We start from the raw sequence: 19827 nt of genomic DNA on the forward strand, positions 1-19827 counted from the left end.
TCGGTTATTCTCCCCCTGGCTAGATCTGTAAGCATTGTCCTCAGCCGATTTGGCTTCTTCCAGGTCAGACTCCTGGATATGAAGGAAAGTCTCATTTGGGCAAGTCTACAAATCAAGGCAGTAAAACATTAGTGGAACAACTGATTGAATTTATGATGGGATTTTAAGACAAGTATAAATGAGGCCCAAATTAATCACCAGTTCCATGTAGAGATGGGAAGAAACAAGGACTAAATCATCCAGGAAATAGATTTGGAAGAGTTTAGCATGATTTGAAATGGAAGATTTATAATTCATTGTGCTGGAGAAGGAGAGAAATAACATTGTGATAGAGCCCAAAGCAAAGAGAGGAAATAATAAAATAAATAAAATATAGGACGTGAAATTGAATGTGAGGCCTTGGACTCTAAAAGTGAGGAATTAGAAGTGAGGGATGAAATAATATGCTACATAATCTAACTCTCTCCAGAATATTTTTCTTTAAAATTCTGAGATTTCCATTTACCAATGGCCCATACCTAACTACTTTTAGAAAATAAAGGAATAAAACAAAGCCCAAGTTTATATGAAGGACACAAATCCACACGCACACAAGGAAGGAGTTCTGGTTTTAGGCATAAGGCTTTGCAGTTCCAGGTGAGTTAAGGAAGGAACCTGACAAGACAGAGGGGCTCTCAGAGGACCTGCTCCTCCCACCATGTGACTCTTGTGAGGACTTCCATAGGAGCCCCAGAAGTGGTCCTAAGGCAAGACCTCCATGATTCCACATCATCTGTAAAATGGATGCTACAAAACCCAATCTGCAGGTTCCCTCAATAGAGAAAATGGTGTGGATGGAATTGTGGTCTGTGGTAGGATCTCACAGTTGGACCATCACTACATACATACTAGATTATTGGTATGTTATTCAGGAACTGTGGCCTGTGACCCTATGCTCTCCTCTGTGCACCCCCTCAACCTCTCAAGGAGTTCTTTTATAACCCCTAGAGATCACAGCACCTGACTTCCTCCCCACCACCATTGCTGACCATTCAGACCTTACTCCCATTGTGCCAAGAGCCTTCACAGACTCTAGAGTGAGAGCAGAATTGCTTGAAAGCGAGCACAGATTTTCCTGCCAAATAAACATGCTAAATGAAACAGGCCAAGCAGAAGCTGGAAGCTACCAGCTGCTGTGTAAGGCCACCTCCTCCAAGAAGCCTTTCAAGAGTCTCCAGATTCACCCCCCTTCATCCAAACCTCCCTGAAATGCCACCACAACGCATTGCTTAGGAATTGCTTTGGTGACTACATTTTCATGGGGTCTCTCTCTCTCTCTCTCTCTCTCTCTCTCTCTCTCTCTGTGTGTGTGTGTGTGTGTGTGTGTGTGTATGTGTCAGAGAGAGAGCACTGTAGCCCAGGATGGCTTCGAATGTGCAATCCTCTTGCCTCAGCTTCCTGTGCGCTGGGCACAGGTATGTACCACCATGCCCGGAATAGGTATTCCTTGGCATAATAGCAATGAATCATCAATGCTGGGCATATTTCAGGTGTTTATTGGACCCACTCACTTGTAACTTGTAATTGTCACTGTAGCACCTTCCACCTTGGGCTGAGAAGGTGGTATAGAAAGCCATAAGAAAGAGATAAGAAAGAGAAAGGGTGGGAGAGAGAAGAGTGGAGGAGATGGCCTCAGTCCCACGTTGTTCTCATTAGGGGCTTCTGTCTCTAGCGCCATTTCTCATCTTTAAGTATTTAAATATCCTAAAAATGTTTGGGGATGATCTGGTAGAAATTTTAATGCAGCTGTCCCCTAAAAGGAGGAAACCCAGATTGGATTTATGTGAAACACTGACACCACTGGGTTTTCCAGCTGCCCTGATGGAACTGCAGGGAAAGCATATACGTATAGATTTCTGTTCTACAGGCATCTAAGGGTCTGGTGTGCTTTCTTGCACTCATTAATATTCTTAAAATACAGATGGTTCCCCTTTCCAGAGACACTGGTCCCTGGGTCTGTGGGATTGTGTTTATTTTCATTTTGATGCCACTGTTTCTCAGGCCAAGGTTTCAATTGCCCTCCAGAAACTTTAAAGAGTATCCTGTCAGGATATGTGTTGAGGTAGCTAAGAACCTTCCTAAGTGCTAAGTGGTTCAGGCAGTACCAGATGCCAGGGAGCCAGATGGGGTGTTCTGAAGGAGACCATCTGGAAGGGAGATGAGAGGGAGAGGGAGAGGGAGAGGGAGAGAGAGAGAGAGAGAGAGAGAGAGAGAGAAGAGAGAGAATGGGGAGAGAGAAAATAACAAGGATAGACAAAAGACGATGAGGAAAGAGAGAAAGGAAGAGAGATGGAGACAGAGGAGAGATAAGAGAGAGAAGGGAAAGAGAGGAAGAAAAGAGAGGGATCCAGAAGGAGAGAGAGGAAGTAGGAGGAAGACAAACAGGAAGAGAGGGCTAAGGCTGGTGGGAAGGGACAGAGGAAGTGGGAAGGGAAGTCTAAGCTGCAGGAGGCAGGTGCCCATGCTGATGGTCCTCTCACCTCATCTCTTCTGCAGATCCCACGCTGTGGACTCAGGAGCATGTTCGCCAGTGGCTGGAGTGGGCCATAAAGGAGTATGGCTTGATGGAGATTGACACCTCATTCTTCCAGAACATGGATGGCAAGGAACTATGTAAAATGAGCAAGGAGGACTTCCTCCGAGCCACCTCCCTCTACAACACGGAAGTGCTCTTGTCACACCTCAGTTACCTCAGGGAAAGTAAGTACAGCCTATGCTCCTGGGACTGGAAGGAAGCCCTGCCAGGTCCTCAAGGAGCCAGCCCAGGGGAAGGAGTGGGTGCCCTCGTACCAGTCACAAGGGATACATGCCAAGGAGTAGCATCCTTAAGGATCTTGACCTCGTCAAGGTCATGTGGGCTCCTGTAGACCCTATGAGGGAAAGATCTACTCTAGAGGTATCAAGGGAAGCAAAACAAAAAAATGGAAAAGACAGAGGGTGCTGGACCCTGGAGAGGGTGGCATCAGAGCATAGACAAGCCATTCTCATGAGAGCCCTTTTCCAGAAGCTTTGGCTGCTTATAGTAGGAAAGAGATGAATGCTCTGGTTGGTGTTTTTCTAAAGAATAATTTGAAGTTGCTACAGGAAATTCTGGATTCATAGATTTGAGTTTGAGATTATGGAAGTTGACATACTAGCTTCCTCTTATCTTGGGGTCATTCTGATGCTCCAACCCCACCTTACAGGGCTGCTTCCTTCACTGTTACGAAACAGAGAGAGTAGCCAGTGGCACGGGTCTGTTAGGAACTACTGGAAATGTTCTCCTGGCACAGCCTGGATAACAGAAGGAAATTTTGGAAGGGGGAGCCTAATAAATGAAAGTGGTGGCTTATGCCTTTAGTCCCAGCACTCAGGAAGCAGAGGCAGGCGGATCTCTGTGAATTTGAGGCTATCCTGGTCTACATAGCAAGTTCCAGGCCAGCTGAGGCTACAGGGAGACCCTGTTTCAAAAATACCAAAAAAAAAAAAATGTTATCCAATAGGAGGTACCTTAGTACCAAGCACCCACCAGTCCATGGTCCACGTGAATTTCATTGGATATTGTCTTAGTTTGTTTCTCCATTGCTGTGACAAAACACTCTGACCACTACCAACTTGGGGAGGAAAGGCTTTATTCAGCTTACATCTCCCAGTTCATGGCTAAGGGAGCCCAAGGTAGAACCTGAAGGCAGGAGCTGGAGCACATGCTATGGAGGAACTCTGCTTACTGACTTGCTCCCTGGCCCCTGCTCGGCCTGCTCTCTTATGCAACACAGGCCCACCTGCTCAGGGGTGGCACCACCCACAGTGGGCTGGGCTCTGCCACATCACTCATCAAGAAGGTTCCCCACAGACATGGCCACAGGCCAGTCTAATAGAGGCAATTCCCCAATTGAGGTTCTCTCAACCCAGGTGTGTCAAGTTGACACTAAAGCTATCCAGCACAATGATACAGAATGGAATTCTTTGAGACCTGCTGAGAAATAACCTCAGCCTTAACTCTCCATCAGAAATCCAAGCCAGGTATTAACAATTGTGCTACCATTGAGTGTTATATGGGAGGTTGGTGGTCTACAAAGATGAGCTGAAGCCACAGGAAGGTAAACGTGGGCTCATTCTGCACAGGAGCATCCCTATAGACAGCCATGACAAAGAGAGGCTGCCGAGCCCAGGACACAGAGTTCATTGTGAACAGCCAGGTTTGCCAGGGATACTTCAAGAGTTAAGCTTCGGGAAGGTTTGCTGGTTTTAAGTCTCCTTTGAAATCTGAAATCTCAGATGGCATAGTGAGGCTGCTCAGGGGCTCTGAGCTGGTTCATTTTGTACTTGCTCTCCATCTTGCTTTCACTTGCCATCTTTGCAACCTATGGTCTTACTGTGGAGGGCAGGGACAACACACACTGGCTGGAAAATAAAAAATAAATGCCTTTGGAAGTTTCCTCCTGTGCCCCCGGCTATCTGGTCACCTCTCTAAGGCAGCTGGTAACAGAGGGGGAGAGCACGCTAACACCAGAGAAATGACCTCATGTCTGAGTTACTGCAGTATGAGGTCAGTCTGAGAAATAACTATTTCAAAAAGGGGGCCATTTTCCACCCAGTTTTCTCTGAGCTTTGGATAATTAGTGTTGTATAATGATCTGTATTTCTCAGTCTTTAAATGTTTGTTGAAAGGGAAAACACACACACACACACACACACACACACACAAGGATCTTTGAACAGAGTTCTATGATGATCCACACAGGACAGGGGAGGTGGTGGGTACAGAGGGTAAGCCTGCAAAGAAAAGACCAGCAAATCACAGCCAGGCCTGCTTGCTGGGCCTCTCCTGCATCATTGATGGCAGGATGCTGAGGGATCTCCTACACCCTCCTTCTTTTGTGGGAAAAAAATGATGGTAGCCTGAGTGAGCTCTGTATAAAGGACCCACTAACATTGTGCTTCCCAAAAGATGCTTTGTGAGGAACATATTTAAGCGCATTTAGATGATAAGGGGGAAGCCCCTTCAGACTATGTGACCTGGCTTTCTGGCCCATCCATAAACAGCCCAAGTTCCCACTCATTCTTCCTGTGACCAGAGAAACTGAGCCACAAATACTGACATGAGATAGATACCCGCTGCTCAAAATACCCAGGAATACAGGAAGGTAGTCAGAGTTCACTTCTAGCCCTTGAGAGGCCTCCAATTGCACAAGGGCAGATAACAAGGGTCAGAGCAGTAAGCAGCCAGTGAAGAAGGAGATGGGCAGAGTTTGGTATTTGGGGGATAAAACATAGAAAGAAAAACTATGGATTATTCTAAGAATATATGTAAATATTAAGAAAGATGCCTATAAAGCAAACAACATACGAAGTTTCCAGAAAGGGGAATATTAGCAGAGCTGATTTCCAGAGTTGAGAAGAGATAGAATCAAGTGTATGTATGGAAGGCTTTCTAGAGCACAGAACAGAGTTTCTGATCTTGGAGGGTAGTGATACCAGTAGTAAGACTACACAGAGGAACCTTTCTGTCATTAAAATGGCCATTATGGGAAAATATGAGAAGTGCTTATGATGCAAGGTTGAGTGGAAGAGTGTGGACCAAAGCAAAAATTATAATAGTTGTTGTATTACATTTTTTTAAATGTGCAACACAGTATTGTAATAGCTTTCTGAGAAATCTAGACTTAACATGTTCCACATGGAAACTTCCTGATACATGCTTCTTTTTTATAATTTTTATTTATTATTTTTATTTTGTGTGTATGAGTACACTGCCTGCATGTACAAAGTACACCTGTGTTGTGCAATGCCTGCAGAGGTCAGAAGAGGACGTCAGATTCCTCTGGAACGAGTTACAGATGGATGTTAGCCACCATGTGGGTGCTGAGAATCGAACTCAGGTCCTCTGAAAGAGCAGCCAGTGCTTTTAACTGCTGAGCCATCTCTCCAGCTCCTGCCCACCCCATGTTTCTTTTTATGTTTCTCCCCTAGGAGACCTTGTGGTATTTATTGGTGCTAGTTGACTGCCTAGGCCCAACAGAAGGCCATGTGCCTCAGACTGTTGGCTGTCTGGTGGCTGAGAACTTTCTCCTGCTGACCAACATGCCTTCAAATCCTTTATGGTTTTTCCATAAAGACTAACTTGCAAAGGTTGTTTCATGTTTAGGAAGGAGGTCAATGCTTGGCTGAAAGGTTGGGGCAAGGTAAAGGGGCTGCTGATTCTGTGCTTAGCTGTTCTGGTCTTTGGTTGGGGAATAGGTTGGGCAAAAGAGCTGAAGCCCTCTGCACAGGTGGAGGAAGTACAGTACAGCAAAGGGAAGTCAGTGCGGGAAAACTGGGGACTGGAGCACAGGCATGGGTTGTCGTATGTCAAAAAAGTCAAAATCGACAGCACGTCTCTGATCTCTTATTTCTGCACTTCAATTTTTTTTAAAAAAAAAGGTTGCTTATAAAGTAAGAGATTCTGGCACCAAATCTATAGTTTCACAAAAGGCAGTCAACCATTCTGGTTGTCTGGGCGGGAAACTTAATTTAAATTTTCCAGTGTCTAATTTTGGATTAAAGATGGGTTTTCAATGGTGAGGAAGAAACAGCAATGTCCTAAGCCTATATACCTATGTGATGGAGGCCTCTGGAGGTACCAGGGCTCCACACCTGGGAATTTCAGCTATCCCAGATGGAGCACTGTGTGACATCAGGAAAGATGTAGGGGCTGGGGCTGGCCAGGCTGCCCACAGTGCTTGGGGTCATGCTGAAATCTCTGTGGGAACAAGGATCAGACAGGCACCTTGCCCAAGTGTCCTTCACTTCACATGGATAAGACGCCCTCTTGTGGACACCAGGAACACAACTCCATGATTCCCTATTTCAAAGCCAAAGCAACTGAGGCTTGGCTGGCTTAGGGGAAGCCACCCAAAGTCATCTGGCCCAAGCAAAGCATCAGTCCTGGTCTCCCAGACTCAAGCCTTTGAAGCCTTCAGCCTGACCCCAGGCTCACTGCTGCAGGGGATCTGCCCACTATGGTGCAAGATGCCTGAATGGAGATGTGACAGAGGGCAAACCTGAGCCCCACTTGTCTCCTTTGGTACTACAGGGCAAACCTCTTCCCCAACCTCCACCTTCTGGGCCAGGCCAACTTCTCCACAAAGTTTTCCATTTGTATTTATACCAAGAGATACATGCTTTCCAAAACCTCTCTGTGGCCTCCTGGAACGAGGTCGGTTAAGCTAAACCCATCCTTTTGCCCACCCTGTCCTCCCTTCCCCAAACTCTGGGCCTGATGGGCAGCTCTGCCAGAATCTTCCAGACACGCCCTCTGGGCAGAGGCATTGTTTACAGCTGAGACTGTGGGAAGTGAAATCAGTCCCTTCCCAGGCCAAGATCACTGTGAGGACCTTGGGGGAGGCAGGGCTGCCTACCCCCAACTGGTAGTTCAGCCTCAGGGCCACTGGGGGGAGTTTGAGGCTATCTGGGAGTCCCAGAGCATTTGGTCCAGGGCAGCCAGAGGCAGAGGAAAAGGTTTTTTGTTGCTGTTCCTTTTTATTTTCAAAGGAACTGGGTGGTATGTCCACCTGGGTCTGACTTGGGAAACACACGAAGTAACTGCATTTTCAACATTTTCAAACAGTGGTGGCCCCAGAGGATAAAATGTATCAGGTGACAGGGACACTACAGAAAAAGTATCAATCTTGATTCCCATTTTTAATTTAAACCTAATGGAAAGCATATTTTGTGTTCTGTGGTATTCCCACCTGCAACCTCAGATGGTGGTGGGACAAAGGTGAGGGGCCCAGACATTAAGCTGAGGAAGTGTCATTTACCCCTTCTAGCTGGATCTGGCCAGGAAAGGAGTCCAATCGGACAAAGGGCCGGCTCATGACCCAGGACTCAGTAGTCAGCTGGCCTGTTGTTTAATGCCCAGAGCCCCGACTTCCCTCCTCCACCCTGCTCAGTGTGCACTCTCAGAGGAGCTGCTGGCTGCTGTACAGAGAGAGGGAGCTCGGACTCCACTGGCTAGTGGGGGTGGGGAAGTGCTGTTGGAGTCTATGGTAAGAGGCAGGGTAGCCTAGACAAAGGCTCTGGTGCTTGTCCCCCCCCATTCCAGGGACCCCTAGTGAAAAGCAGGGCGATAGAGAGTGCAGAACTGAAGAAAGCTCGGGGCTCCGTCTTACACCCATGAAGCCATTCATTCCCATTTGTCCCTCCTGTCTCCTTTCAGATCCAGATCCTGTGTCTAGAGAGGGTTGGACCCAAAATGGGAAACATTATAGGGCTGAGATGTAGCTCAGTTAGTAGGCTTAGGATGCAAAAGGAGAAGGGGATGATGAGGGAGTCAGAGGGAGAGAGAGAGAGAGAGAGAGAGAGAGAGAGAGAGAGAGAGAGAGAGAAGTGTTTTTTTGTTTTTTTTTTAGAGAGGACCGTCTTTTTATGCTCTTTCCTTGGAAAGGCCATTCCAGTCTAAGCCATTACATCTTTAGAGCAACATGTGCCTCAGATCACCAGATCTACACATATGCATGCTTTTGTATCTAGCCCCCAACACAAACACAAACACACAAAATAACTGAGTGGGCAACTGTTTAAATGTGCTATAACATAAAGAGAGCTGCAAAATCACAATATAAAACTGACCCCAAGGCACCTACCTCTGCCTTCCAACACCAAAGTGCTCTACTGTTGAGTTTTGTTTCCTTCCTTCCTTCCTTTCCTTCCTTCCTTCCTTCTTTTGTCTTTCCTTCTGAGACAGGGTCTCAATACAAAGCCCAGCCTGGCCTGGAACTTTCAATGATCCTCCTGCCTGAGCCTCTGGAATGCTGCTGTAATTCTCATTTGTAGCATATTACCTACCCTTGATTTAGCCTGAAGGCTACTTTGGCTTCTGAGCTAAGGATGGGTTATGCAGAACAACCAGGGTGGTGATTCTGTCTCCTGCTCCTCCTGGCTGTGAGATCTTGGGTCAATGACTTTTGGCTTCCCTGAATGTTGATCTCATCTGTGAAACAGGGAAGAATCTATGCTGGCTTAGCATTGCATGGCACCTACCAGGTGGGAGAGGAGATAGTGTCTGGAAGGCTCAGGCTGGGAGGTAGCTCAGGCTGGGGAGGTAGCTCAGGCAGTAAAATGCAAGCATGCTATCACAAAGACTCCAATTTAATCCCTGAACCCAAGTAAAGACACCAGTCATAGTAACATATGTGTACACATGAGCACACATCCACACACATTGGTACACATGAGTATCTGCACACACATGTGCACACACATACATATACGTTCACATAAAATAGTGTCTGGCAGAGTGGAAGTGGTCCGGCAGCTCCCTTTTTCCCCTATCTAGTCCACTGACTGTAGAGCAGCTATCAGCAAACAGTAGGAACTTAGTGGCATTAGGACTGCTCAGGTCAGGTTCCCAAAGCAGGGGAAAGAAATCCAAAGCTGCCAAATAGGAGGTCAGGTCTCAGGAAGGACTTTCCTGCATCAGGACAAGTTCCCTTAAAAGAGTGGGAGGGAAGGGAGCCACCCACCCAGCCCAAGGGCCTAGTGAAATAAAAATCACCAGAAGAAAGGCACTGAGCATCCCTGGCAAGAGGCTGGCCAGCCCTCCCCTGTGGATGCTGACTGTCCCTCCCCAGTGAAACCTGAACCAAGAACAATGTTGGGGCAAAATCGCTTTCCTAGGTTACCATGAAATATGTATTTCATGCAGGCTTTAAGGAGGTCAAGCGACCCTTTCTCTTGGCTTTCTGGGAGTTTCCTGTGGCTTCATGTGTGCCCAGAGAGGAACTCCGTCTGGGTGGGAGGGGGGGCATTTAATAAATGTGGTTTATCTGAGCTCCCTGCTCTCAGCTAACTTTGCACTAATGACCCAAGCAGTTTGCTGCTCAGAAACCATCATTTTTCTTTATTTGCTCCAGCAGCAAGTTTCAGCCTGAGGGAGAAAATGCCTGGGACAGAGGAGGCAGGCATTCTTGGTCTTACCCCTGAGAGATTTTTGGTATTCCTTTGGAATGGTTAGTTCCATTTCTCAACCTCCTTCAAGACATGGAGGATTATCTCTTACTGTGGAAGAAGAACCCATTCCTAGGTCAAATTCCAGAGGGCAAGGCCAATGCCCTCAAGCTCTTGTGTAAAGGATTTTCATTCTAAGTAACTGAATGTAGTCGTGGTAACAGCTAGTCTTCATAAAACACTTATTACAAGCCAGGGTCCGTGCTGAGCACTTTCCATGCTTAGTTTTATTGAAGGCTCACAGTCACGGCGTGCAGTAGGACTTGCTCTTTGCCTATGTACAGTTGAGGGTCCTGTGGCTTAGGGGAGCTACTCTAATGGAGGTCCTGAAGCTGGTCAGTGGGAAGAGGTCTAGCTTTCACTCACACTTGTATAATTACCTATGCTCAAATTAACTTGTCACTTAGAAGTATAATGGCCAACTAAAATGAAGTTATCACTTTCATTGGTATTCCTGAGAATGGAATGTTGCGTTCTAATGGCTGTGTCACGTAGAAAGTGCTACCCATGTATCCAACTTTGGCATACAGTAGTCTCTAGAGGCCCTCATCCCCTCCCAGGTTTCATCTAGGGACTGGCTGGCTCAGAACTAGAAGGGACCAGAAGTCTTATGTCGCAGGTAGGTGGAGTCCTCACCTGGCCTGGTAGAATACAAATTTTCTCTGGATTCTCACACAGATTCCCATAGCTGGATGTGGCACAGCTCTACTCTGTACCCCATCCACATTCAGGACTGGAGGCTAAGATAGGGTGTGTCTGACAAGCCATTCCCAGCATCACGCCCCTTTGGCCATGTCACTTTGGCAACATTCTCTCGGGACGAGTTGTTTAGAAAGGCTTTCTTAGTCCCACACACATCGTGTGTCAAGCTTATGGTGTTCTTTGTGAAAGCCAATTCCAGCCCTAGTTTTGGTGGCTTTCATTTTTGGTCTTTGTGAGACAGGGTCCCCTGTAGCCCCAGCTGGCCTGGACTCTCTGTGTAGACCAGGCTGGCCTTGATCTCACAGAGATCCACCTGTGTGGACCACCATATCTAGCTTTTTTATGGGGGTGGGGGGGTTGTCCTGGATGGCTTTTTTAAAATGTGCACAGGAGAACCATGAGAAGAATCCCAAAACAAAATAAAACTCATTTCACAAAATAAAACTCTTAAGTTCACTTTAAACAGACAAAAATCTAGTTTAGGAAAGAAGGGAGCATGTGTTTTATATGCAGACAACAACAAAAACCGATCATCCATACCGAATGGCTGCACTGGAGCCTGGCAGAGAGGGGTTTCATGGAAGCTTCGATAGAAGACCATATATTAGTACTCCAAGACACCAGAAAAGTCAGAGTGCTTTTCCACATGTTGAGTTCTGCTCCCTTAGACACAGGGAAAGGGAACAAAAAGTTCCTGTTTGTAGTATCACCCTCCCAGCCCTTCCCAACTCCAGCACCTCCACCAGTAATGAAAGTCCATGCACTTAGCCCCATTCCTTAAAACACCTCTATATTCATGACCCCAAGAGTATGAAAGCAAGAAAAGGCTTGCTAAGGGAGACTGTATTTACCATATAAAATCTAAAAATATGTATGCATTGGTCTTTATTGAAATGTTTGCCAACCCCTTCATTTTCTGATGAAGAAATCAATGTGTACACATGTGAAGTTCCTTATTCATAGTCAGTCCCAACCAAGATATCTGGCTGATTCATCCTCAGCCTAGTGTTTCATCTTTGAGGTGGTGCCAAGCCCTTCGGGGTATAAGCATGGCTGCTCAGGAAAGCCTTATATTCTAAATGATCCTAACCTGTGAAACTATCAGAGTCCTGCATGATTGCCTACAGGCAAACAGGTCCCAATAGCATGTTTCCCTGCCCTCCCAGGACCCTGCTGACCCTTCTTGCCATCTCTTCTCCCCCAACTCACTCCCTTCTCAAAGCATCCCTCCTCTGAGTCATAGAGGAACATTTTGATTATAATCTGTATCAGTCAAATTTCTGTTACTGTAACAAGTAATTGAAATAATAAGCTTATCAAGAGAAAAGGTTTTTTGACTCCATCAGCCTAGACTCCAAAGGACTCATTACTTTGGGCCTATGGTAGCACTTCACACAGCAGGAACACATGGTTGAGCTACCATTCATTCAGCTCGTGAACAGGAGTACAAAAGAGGAACTGGAAAGGCTTGGGTCCCACAAGAAACAGCCGCTTCAGTGATCAGTAGGCCTTCCACTAGGCCCTACCTCTTCAAGTTTCTGCTACTTCTTCATAGTGACACATGCTGGAAAGCCTATCATTAACACATGGGTCTTTGGGGAACATTCTAGATCCAAACTGAAGCATAACTTTGTGTGTTTTTGCTTTGCTTTTCAGGTTCACTGCTGGCCTATAATACAACCTCCCACACAGACCAGTCCTCAAGACTGAGTGTCAAGGAAGGTGAGTCTGTTCCCTCACTCCTGGGATTTTCTCCATCACCACAGTTTCACACTGTTCAGACAGGCGGGGAACACCAGGCCTGGGCACCAATTCCTTGTTCTGGTCAACTTTTTTCTAGCACACCAGATTTTTTTTTTATAAAGTTTCCCCCTATGCCACCAGTTGGAAAACTACAAGGAAAGTTTTGAAATAGCTCATTAAAACGTCACAAGGATATAACTTAAAGATGTTAGCCATGAAAGAAAGGTCCTGCCTTAAAGAACATGGATTATTCTTCTTTTGGGAGCTGAAATTCAGGGGTTTTCTCTGTTGCAGATGACATGAAAATTTCAAGAATTTTAGAATAGTCTACCTTTTATGGTTTTCTTCCTAACAAATTTTAGCCACTTCAATTCATGTATAAACTGGTGGTTTGAAGATTTGGTCTAGTCTACCTTGGTCTGGTCTAGTTTGGTTTGGCTTAATGAAACCATTCATTTGATTTCATTTGGTTCAGGTCAGAGAAAAAGAAAATGGTCTCAACAAAGGATTTTAGTAAACACAATAGCTTTTCTCAGTGTCTTTATCAGGCTGGGGCTGCAGCTTGAAGGTAGAGTACACACACACAAACACACGCACGCACGCACGCACACCACGGAGCATCTTTAACTGTGAAACAATAGGATTAATATGGTTGGCATTGGTTCACATGCTGTTAGATTTTAGGCATTTAAATGAGTAAATAATTCATGGCACCTGGTTAATTAAGAGGAAAATATAAGTAGATAAGTATTAGAAACCAAAAAAGGAGTGGAAATAAAAATCTTCCCACAGAAAGGGGAAGCTTCCACAGAAGAGGGCTGGTGGAATGGTGGAAGTGGATGACTACTCTCTCTTCCTGGCTGCTCTCCTGCCTCAGTTTCTCTTTACTTACACCTGTTACCATATAGAATGGAGGTATAACAGTTCAGCATGGTTGCACATTGTATGTGCAGAGGAATAGTTCAGAGCAGCACAGGCTTTTCTCTGGGAACAGAACATTTGATCCACAATCTTCCTGCAGTGGAGAAGAACTAGAGACCCAAAGATCCCCGTGTCTTGTTCAATCTTACATCTTTGGTTCGGCAGGACTTTGTGCTATTGTTAACAATTTATGATTTGATAATAACCAGACCTTTAATGGAAGAATACTACAATATAATGATTCTGCTTTTAGATGTTTTTGTTTTTCTTTGCTTCCTTCTCTCCTACCCTACCCAGGGCTAGTCTTGTTTTGATACTGATTTCCCAGATCAGATACATTGATACTTATTGGGAGAACCAACTTGTTTCCTTCAGTCTACATTCTTGATGATCTTTTGTAAGATCGTGTTACAAATGTCTGTAGTAAAGAACATTTATTTTCATGACAAACACATTGAGGTCAAGGCATCTTTGGCTTGCTTTGAGTCGCATCCTGAACCTCAGACCCCTTCCTTGTGCAGGGCTCCATCAGTGTTGGGGGGGGCAGGGGGAGTCAGGTGCTGACTCTAGACCTCTTAGCTTCTGAGATGACAGATGATGGAACCACAGCTCCAGGGTTCCCTCCACCCAAGCCAGTGGGCTTCAGCTTGTTTCATTTACTAAGTTTTGTTTCCTTCCCAGGTTTGGAAGGAAGTAAGGAAGCACTGAAGGGGGAGGGGGTGAGGAGAGAGAGGAGGAGAGAGGAAGGAGAGAGGAGGGAGGGAGGAGGGAGGGAGGAGGGAGGGAGGGAAGAAGGGAAGGAGGGAGGGAAAAGGGAAGGAGGGAGGGAACAGGGAAGGAGGGAGGGAAGGAAGAAGGGAAGAAGGGAAGGAGGGAGGGAACAGAGAAGGAGGGAGGGAACAGGGAAGGAGGGAGGGAGAGAAGGAGAGAAAGAAGAAAGAGAGAAGGAAAGCATGTAAAGGGGGGAGGGGGAGCAGGCAAAGCAGAAGGCTTGGACCTGCTGAATTAAGGTTTAATGCTACAATTGCCTGCTGTCACCGTCAGAATAACCCAATGAGACTTTGGGGTAGACAGAGCCAATAGGATATTGGCTCATATTGGGTTTAAAATACAGATTTTAGCTGAGAAACTGGTTTAACTAAGTTCAAATGTGTTGCGAACCAACTCCTTCCTGCGTGGGGGTCAGGCACAGTCTCCAGTCCTTCGCTGTACCTGCCGGGCTGCCCTCCCTCCTCTGCTGGCCCTTTGTGTTGAGAGTGCATTTGTCTCGCTGCTGCCTCATTCAGGCTGCTTGCAGGAGCCTCTGGCTCCTACTGGGTAGCAGCCCTCTTCTGAAATGAATTGACTGTGGTATCCAGGCAAATGCTCACGGCAGGCCCCATTCAGGTGGTGCTGGGCATTTATCTGCCAGCCTCAGCCCTGGCCTCTGGAGACCATTAAGTCTGCGCTTTGCAGGTGCATCTTTTATCCACAATAAAGCTCTCCACTTAAGCTGCCGCCATCCCCCTTCATAGTCAGAGGCTGAACAACCCAGCACGCCACAAAACAAAATACATTAGCAAGACAAAGCTAAACAAGCCTCCTCCCTCCCTTTCACCCTCCTCCCGCCTCACTCTCTTTTTTCCTCTAATAGCTATCTTTATTTTTTTTAATATTAAATGGAAAAAGAAATAGAGGAAATCATGCCACCTTGACTCCGTCGTCATCTTTGAATAAAGAGGCACACACAGAGATGGGTGTGTGCCCTTGGGTGCCTGTGCTTCAGGCTCTGCAAGGGCAGGTGCTGGCTGGCCTCAGGCACAAAGGGAAGAGGCTGGGGAGATGATGTCTGTTAATGTGTCTTCAGAGTGCTTGTCAGCTAGAACGCCTTTTTCCTTCAGAATAGCGTGATCACCCTTCTAGCTTATCTCCTGAAAAACTAGCTGCATATATCCAAGAGTTATTTGTGCCCAGGATGTAAGACTACATTTCAAAAATTCACTTATAATGATATTTAAGCCACTTTAAATGTTTTGTGGGTCTGCACTGGACCCAAGTGAAACAGTTGCGCTTTCTCTTCCTTTAGTTGTCAAAGTTAATGCACATAAAAAATAAATGAGGGAAGAATTTATTGTCATTCATTTCCATAGCAACCACAACCATCACTTACACAGGATTTTGGACATGTGCACATACTTTACTTTTGAGCTTCATACTATCTCTGGGAGTCAGCTATTATTATTTCCATTCTATAAAGAAAGTGAGATATGACAACATGAAAGTGGTTCTCTGAAGGGTTTGTAGCTCTTCAGTGTACAGTCACAGAAGTTCCTCCCTTCACTAAAAGTTGCTGTCATAGAAGGAGAGAGGAACTGTGGTTATAAGAGGCTGGGAGCACTGTGAGTGGGAAGGATTGAGAGAGGATCACAGATGGAAAGAGGAGTACAGTCAGTAGAGGACTCTCATGTTCTACAGCACAGTAGACTAACGATGGCTGGCAGTAACCAATTCTGCATTTCAAATAGTGAGAGGTTTATTAATATTACAAATACAGGGAGCTGGAGAGATGGTTCGGCAGTTAAGAGCATTGACTTCTCTTACAGAGGACTTGAGTTCAAATCGCAGTGCTCATATGACAGCTAACAACTTTCCATAACACCAATTCTAGGGGATTTGACTTCTGTAGGCATTGCATGACACAGGTGCACATACATGCAGACAATACACTAATACACATAAAATAAAAATAATAAAATTAGCCAGGCATGGTGGCACATGCCTTTAATCCCAGCACTCAGGAGGCAAAGGGAGGCAGATCTCTGTGAGTTCGAGGCTAGCCTGGTCGACATAGTGAGTTCCAGGCCAGCTGGGGCTACAGGGAGACCCTGTCCCAAAAAAGACAAATAAGTAAATAAATAAATAAATTATTTTAAAATATTGCAAATACAAATAATTATGTTTATGTGTGTATATGTTTGAATGGGTGTGTGCATAAGTACACAAAATGTGGAGACTAGAGGTGGATGGCCGGAATGTTCTTCAGTTGCTCTCTACTTTATTTTTTTGAGACAGGCTCTCTCTCACTAAACCTGGAACTCATAAATTCAGCCAGGCTAACTGGCCAGTGAGCTCCAGGAATCCTACCACCACCTCTCTAGAGTTGCGACTTCAGATCCAAGCTGCAGTGCATGGCTTTTAATGATGCCGCACGCAGATCCTCAATGCTTGATCGTCAGAGGTTTTAACGACTGAGTTATCTCTACAGCCTCAGTGATAAATTTTTGAAATAGTGGATATGTCAATGTCTTTGAGTTGATCATTATACGTCGCACACATGGTTTGAAACACTACTCTGTGCCCTTAAGTATAAACAGTCACTCTTTAAAAGTTTAAAACATTTATTTTCATGATCCTCATTGCAAATGTTCTTCCTCAAGAATATAGTCTTTCCCTTCTAGCTGCCTTGTTATGAAAACCATAACTAGCCTAAATGTACTCTGGAGCAGACGTTTGAACTTTTTGCATTTATTTGTCTCTGACTCTGTTGTTCCTCACTGCCACCTCTCACAACATCCCTAGTCTCTTTCCAAAAGATGAACTCATGCATAGCCTCCACTTGGCAAAATCCCCTGTTCTTGATTTCACAGACTCTCTTGTAAATGATTGTACAATATTGCTGTCCCAAGCATAAGTCCTCTAATGGCTTCCCTCACTAGAGAAACCTAGAACCATGGCGCCAAGAGGGATGGGAAAGAGGGCTGCTTCCTTGAGGCTGTGGGCACGAAGGAGAGCTTGATGCTGACTGAAGATGGAGAAAGTTCTGGAAATGGAAGGTGATGACATTTCACTACCACTGAATGTGCTTAATGCCACTGAGCTAAACACTTAAAAGTGGTTAAAATGGGAAACTTTATACTGTGGATATTTTATTTAAAATTTAAATGCAAAAGTAAAAACAAATACTGATGCCCTAGCTTCTCCTGATCTTACATGTCCCCAAATCATCCTACACAAAAACCTCTGCGTATATTGATTGGCAGCATAGGTGAAAGGGCCTGTGACCAATGGCGATAGTCTCATGGTTACTGCTTTGTCAGCTGGGCATTAGGAACGCTTCACATCTCGGGAACTCCCTGCTTCTGTGTCCTCATTTGGCCCTCTAAGAAAAGATAAGGTTTGCTAACAAGTTTATGGGAGGACGCTGAGATTCCAGAAGCTAAGTGACCTTTCCAAGCATGCTGGAGCCTGAGCTCAACTCCTGTCTCCTCCTTTCCGGTTCCACATGCTACAGACCCCTAGTATAATTGCTGCCCCTGGGTCGAAGGTCCAAGCTTTATTTTCTGGGCAGCCCCTGCTGCAGGGACCTCTCCAGTGTGCTCCCAGGATCAGCAGCAGGCAAGAATCAGCAGATATCTTCTGAACTGCATCGCGTTCCTAAGGCCCTCATTTCCTTAGCTCCTCATCCTGCATCTGTTTAAATAACTCTGGCTCTCCAAAAGGCAGAGGATATTGAGCTCTTTTGTTTATTAACTACTGGAACTCATAACCCACCAAGAGCTGGTAGAGCCCTGAGCTTCTAGTGCTCCCCACAACCCCCCAGCCCACAACCTGGAAGCTTTCAGGCTTACTGCTGAATGTGAAAACCAAACCAAAAACCACTGCCCCAGCCACTAAGGGTGGATAGCCTGCACAAACTCCATCTCCTGCAGTTACTTTGACTGATGGATAAAAAATCTGTCTCCTTACTTGCCAAGTATGGAAAATTGCCCTTTGTGTCCTATATGCTGAATGCCTAACTGTCGCTCATGGACCATGCTTAAGAGAGCTTTGCCTCTCTCAAGAATTCCCAGGGCAGGGGCCATGCACACTGCAGCAGCTCCCTTTCTGTGGCCTTTTATTGTTTGCCAAACATTTTCACAGTATCTGTTTGTGCCTGACACCATCACCATGAGACCACAGTCTGGTACTGTTCTTGTCCCCATTTTGTAGAAAATAACAGTAAGTCACAGAGTTCCTGGATTCCTTAAATGTCACCCCATCTTGAAGCAGAACAGGGATCAACCCAGGATGGGATTTTCTTTTCCTCTCTCAGACTGTGCCCCACATTTTAAACTCAACATCTTAAACATTCTTTTTTAAATTTATTTTTATTTTATGTGTATGAGTGTGTTTCCTGAATGTAAGTACATCCATGTTGTACAATCCCCATGGAGGCCAGAAGAGAACACTGGATCCCCTGGAATTGAAGTTATGGGCAGTTGTTAGCTGTCATGTGGGTGCTGGGAACTGAACCCCACATGGTGGTGGATATTCATATGGTGGTGAACCATGAAGCCGGGAGTAAGTCGGGAAGCAGGGGGTCAGGCTATAACCTTCAAAGATCTACCCCCAGTGACCCACTTCCTCCAACCAGGGCCTACCTCTTCAAAGTTGCTCCTGAATTTTTACCACCCACTGGGCAACAAGCATTCAAAATATTAGCCTGTGGGGGACAATTCAGATTAAATCCACAACACTCAATTTCCTCATGCATAAATGAGGATAATTATCATGCCCTTTCATGGATGACATACTGCTTGTAAGTTAGTGTGATGACTACCATGCCAAAAATGCTTGATAAAAGTTACACTAATAACAGTACATTATTATGATTTATGATAAAAATTATAGTAGTAATTAACATTATTACTGGGGAAATAATCCAGCATAGCTGAGGATTACCAGCTGCTAACACTGTGATGGATACTGTGCTATTAATGGGTTGTGCAGAGCTGGGCAGGATACTCTATCATCACTGAGACAGCCAAGTTGCTCAAAAACTTACTAGGGAGAGTAAGTATAATGTTAAGGAACCTTATAAAACCACAACCACAAATGCAAAGGCGCATGCTGCATTCAAGACGTCTGAGGGTAACAGAGGGATGAAAATCAGGAAGTGCTGACGCTGAACACCCACTGGACACTTTTCATATGACAAGAAATCTGAGGCCAGAGAGGGTCTGAGCCCAGCCGAAGTCACACAAGGAGTGGCCTCTAATCGAAAAACTCTAAAATCTGAAGCACTTCTGGCTACAAGCATTTCAGATAAGACAGACTCGACCTGTGCATGTATATATCTTTTTTATTTTTTAATGTTTTACATTTATTTATCTTGTGTGTGGGTATGGGGTGTTTGAGTGTATGCATGCTCCGCGGCTTGAGTGTGGAGGTCAGAGGACAAACTATGAGGAACTGGTTCTCCTTCTATCATGTAAGTTCTGGGGTCCAAACTCAGGTCATCAGACTTGGAAGCAAGTGCTTTTACTGAATCATCTCCCTGGTTTTGTATACATATCTATAGATGGTCAGTACGTTAGTCAGGAATGGACCTAAATTCCATGAGTCCTGCTGTCCTCTCCCAGTCACTCTGATTCCTTCACAGATTGAGAGTCCACTCCATACAGTATTCCAGCTTGAATGCTGAGAATATGGTGA

General features: G+C 45.4%; 1 protein-coding gene across 3 annotated transcripts in view; it reads left to right on the forward strand.

Moving 5' to 3' along the window:
- The window catches only part of Fli1 (Fli-1 proto-oncogene, ETS transcription factor), a 133179-nt gene that overhangs the window by 89725 nt on the left and 23627 nt on the right, over window positions 1-19827 (forward strand). For all 3 annotated transcript variants that reach the window (XM_008841364.3, XM_008841365.3, XM_008841366.3), the window contains 2 exons: window positions 2536-2739; window positions 12367-12432. In XM_008841364.3, coding sequence (XP_008839586.1) covers window positions 2536-2739; window positions 12367-12432 — 270 coding nt within the window. The remainder of the gene's footprint in view (window positions 1-2535; window positions 2740-12366; window positions 12433-19827) is intronic.

Source organism: Nannospalax galili, unplaced genomic scaffold (assembly GCF_000622305.1).
Source record: "Nannospalax galili isolate Female #2095 unplaced genomic scaffold, S.galili_v1.0 scaffold541, whole genome shotgun sequence".
NCBI lineage: Eukaryota > Metazoa > Chordata > Mammalia > Rodentia > Spalacidae > Nannospalax > Nannospalax galili.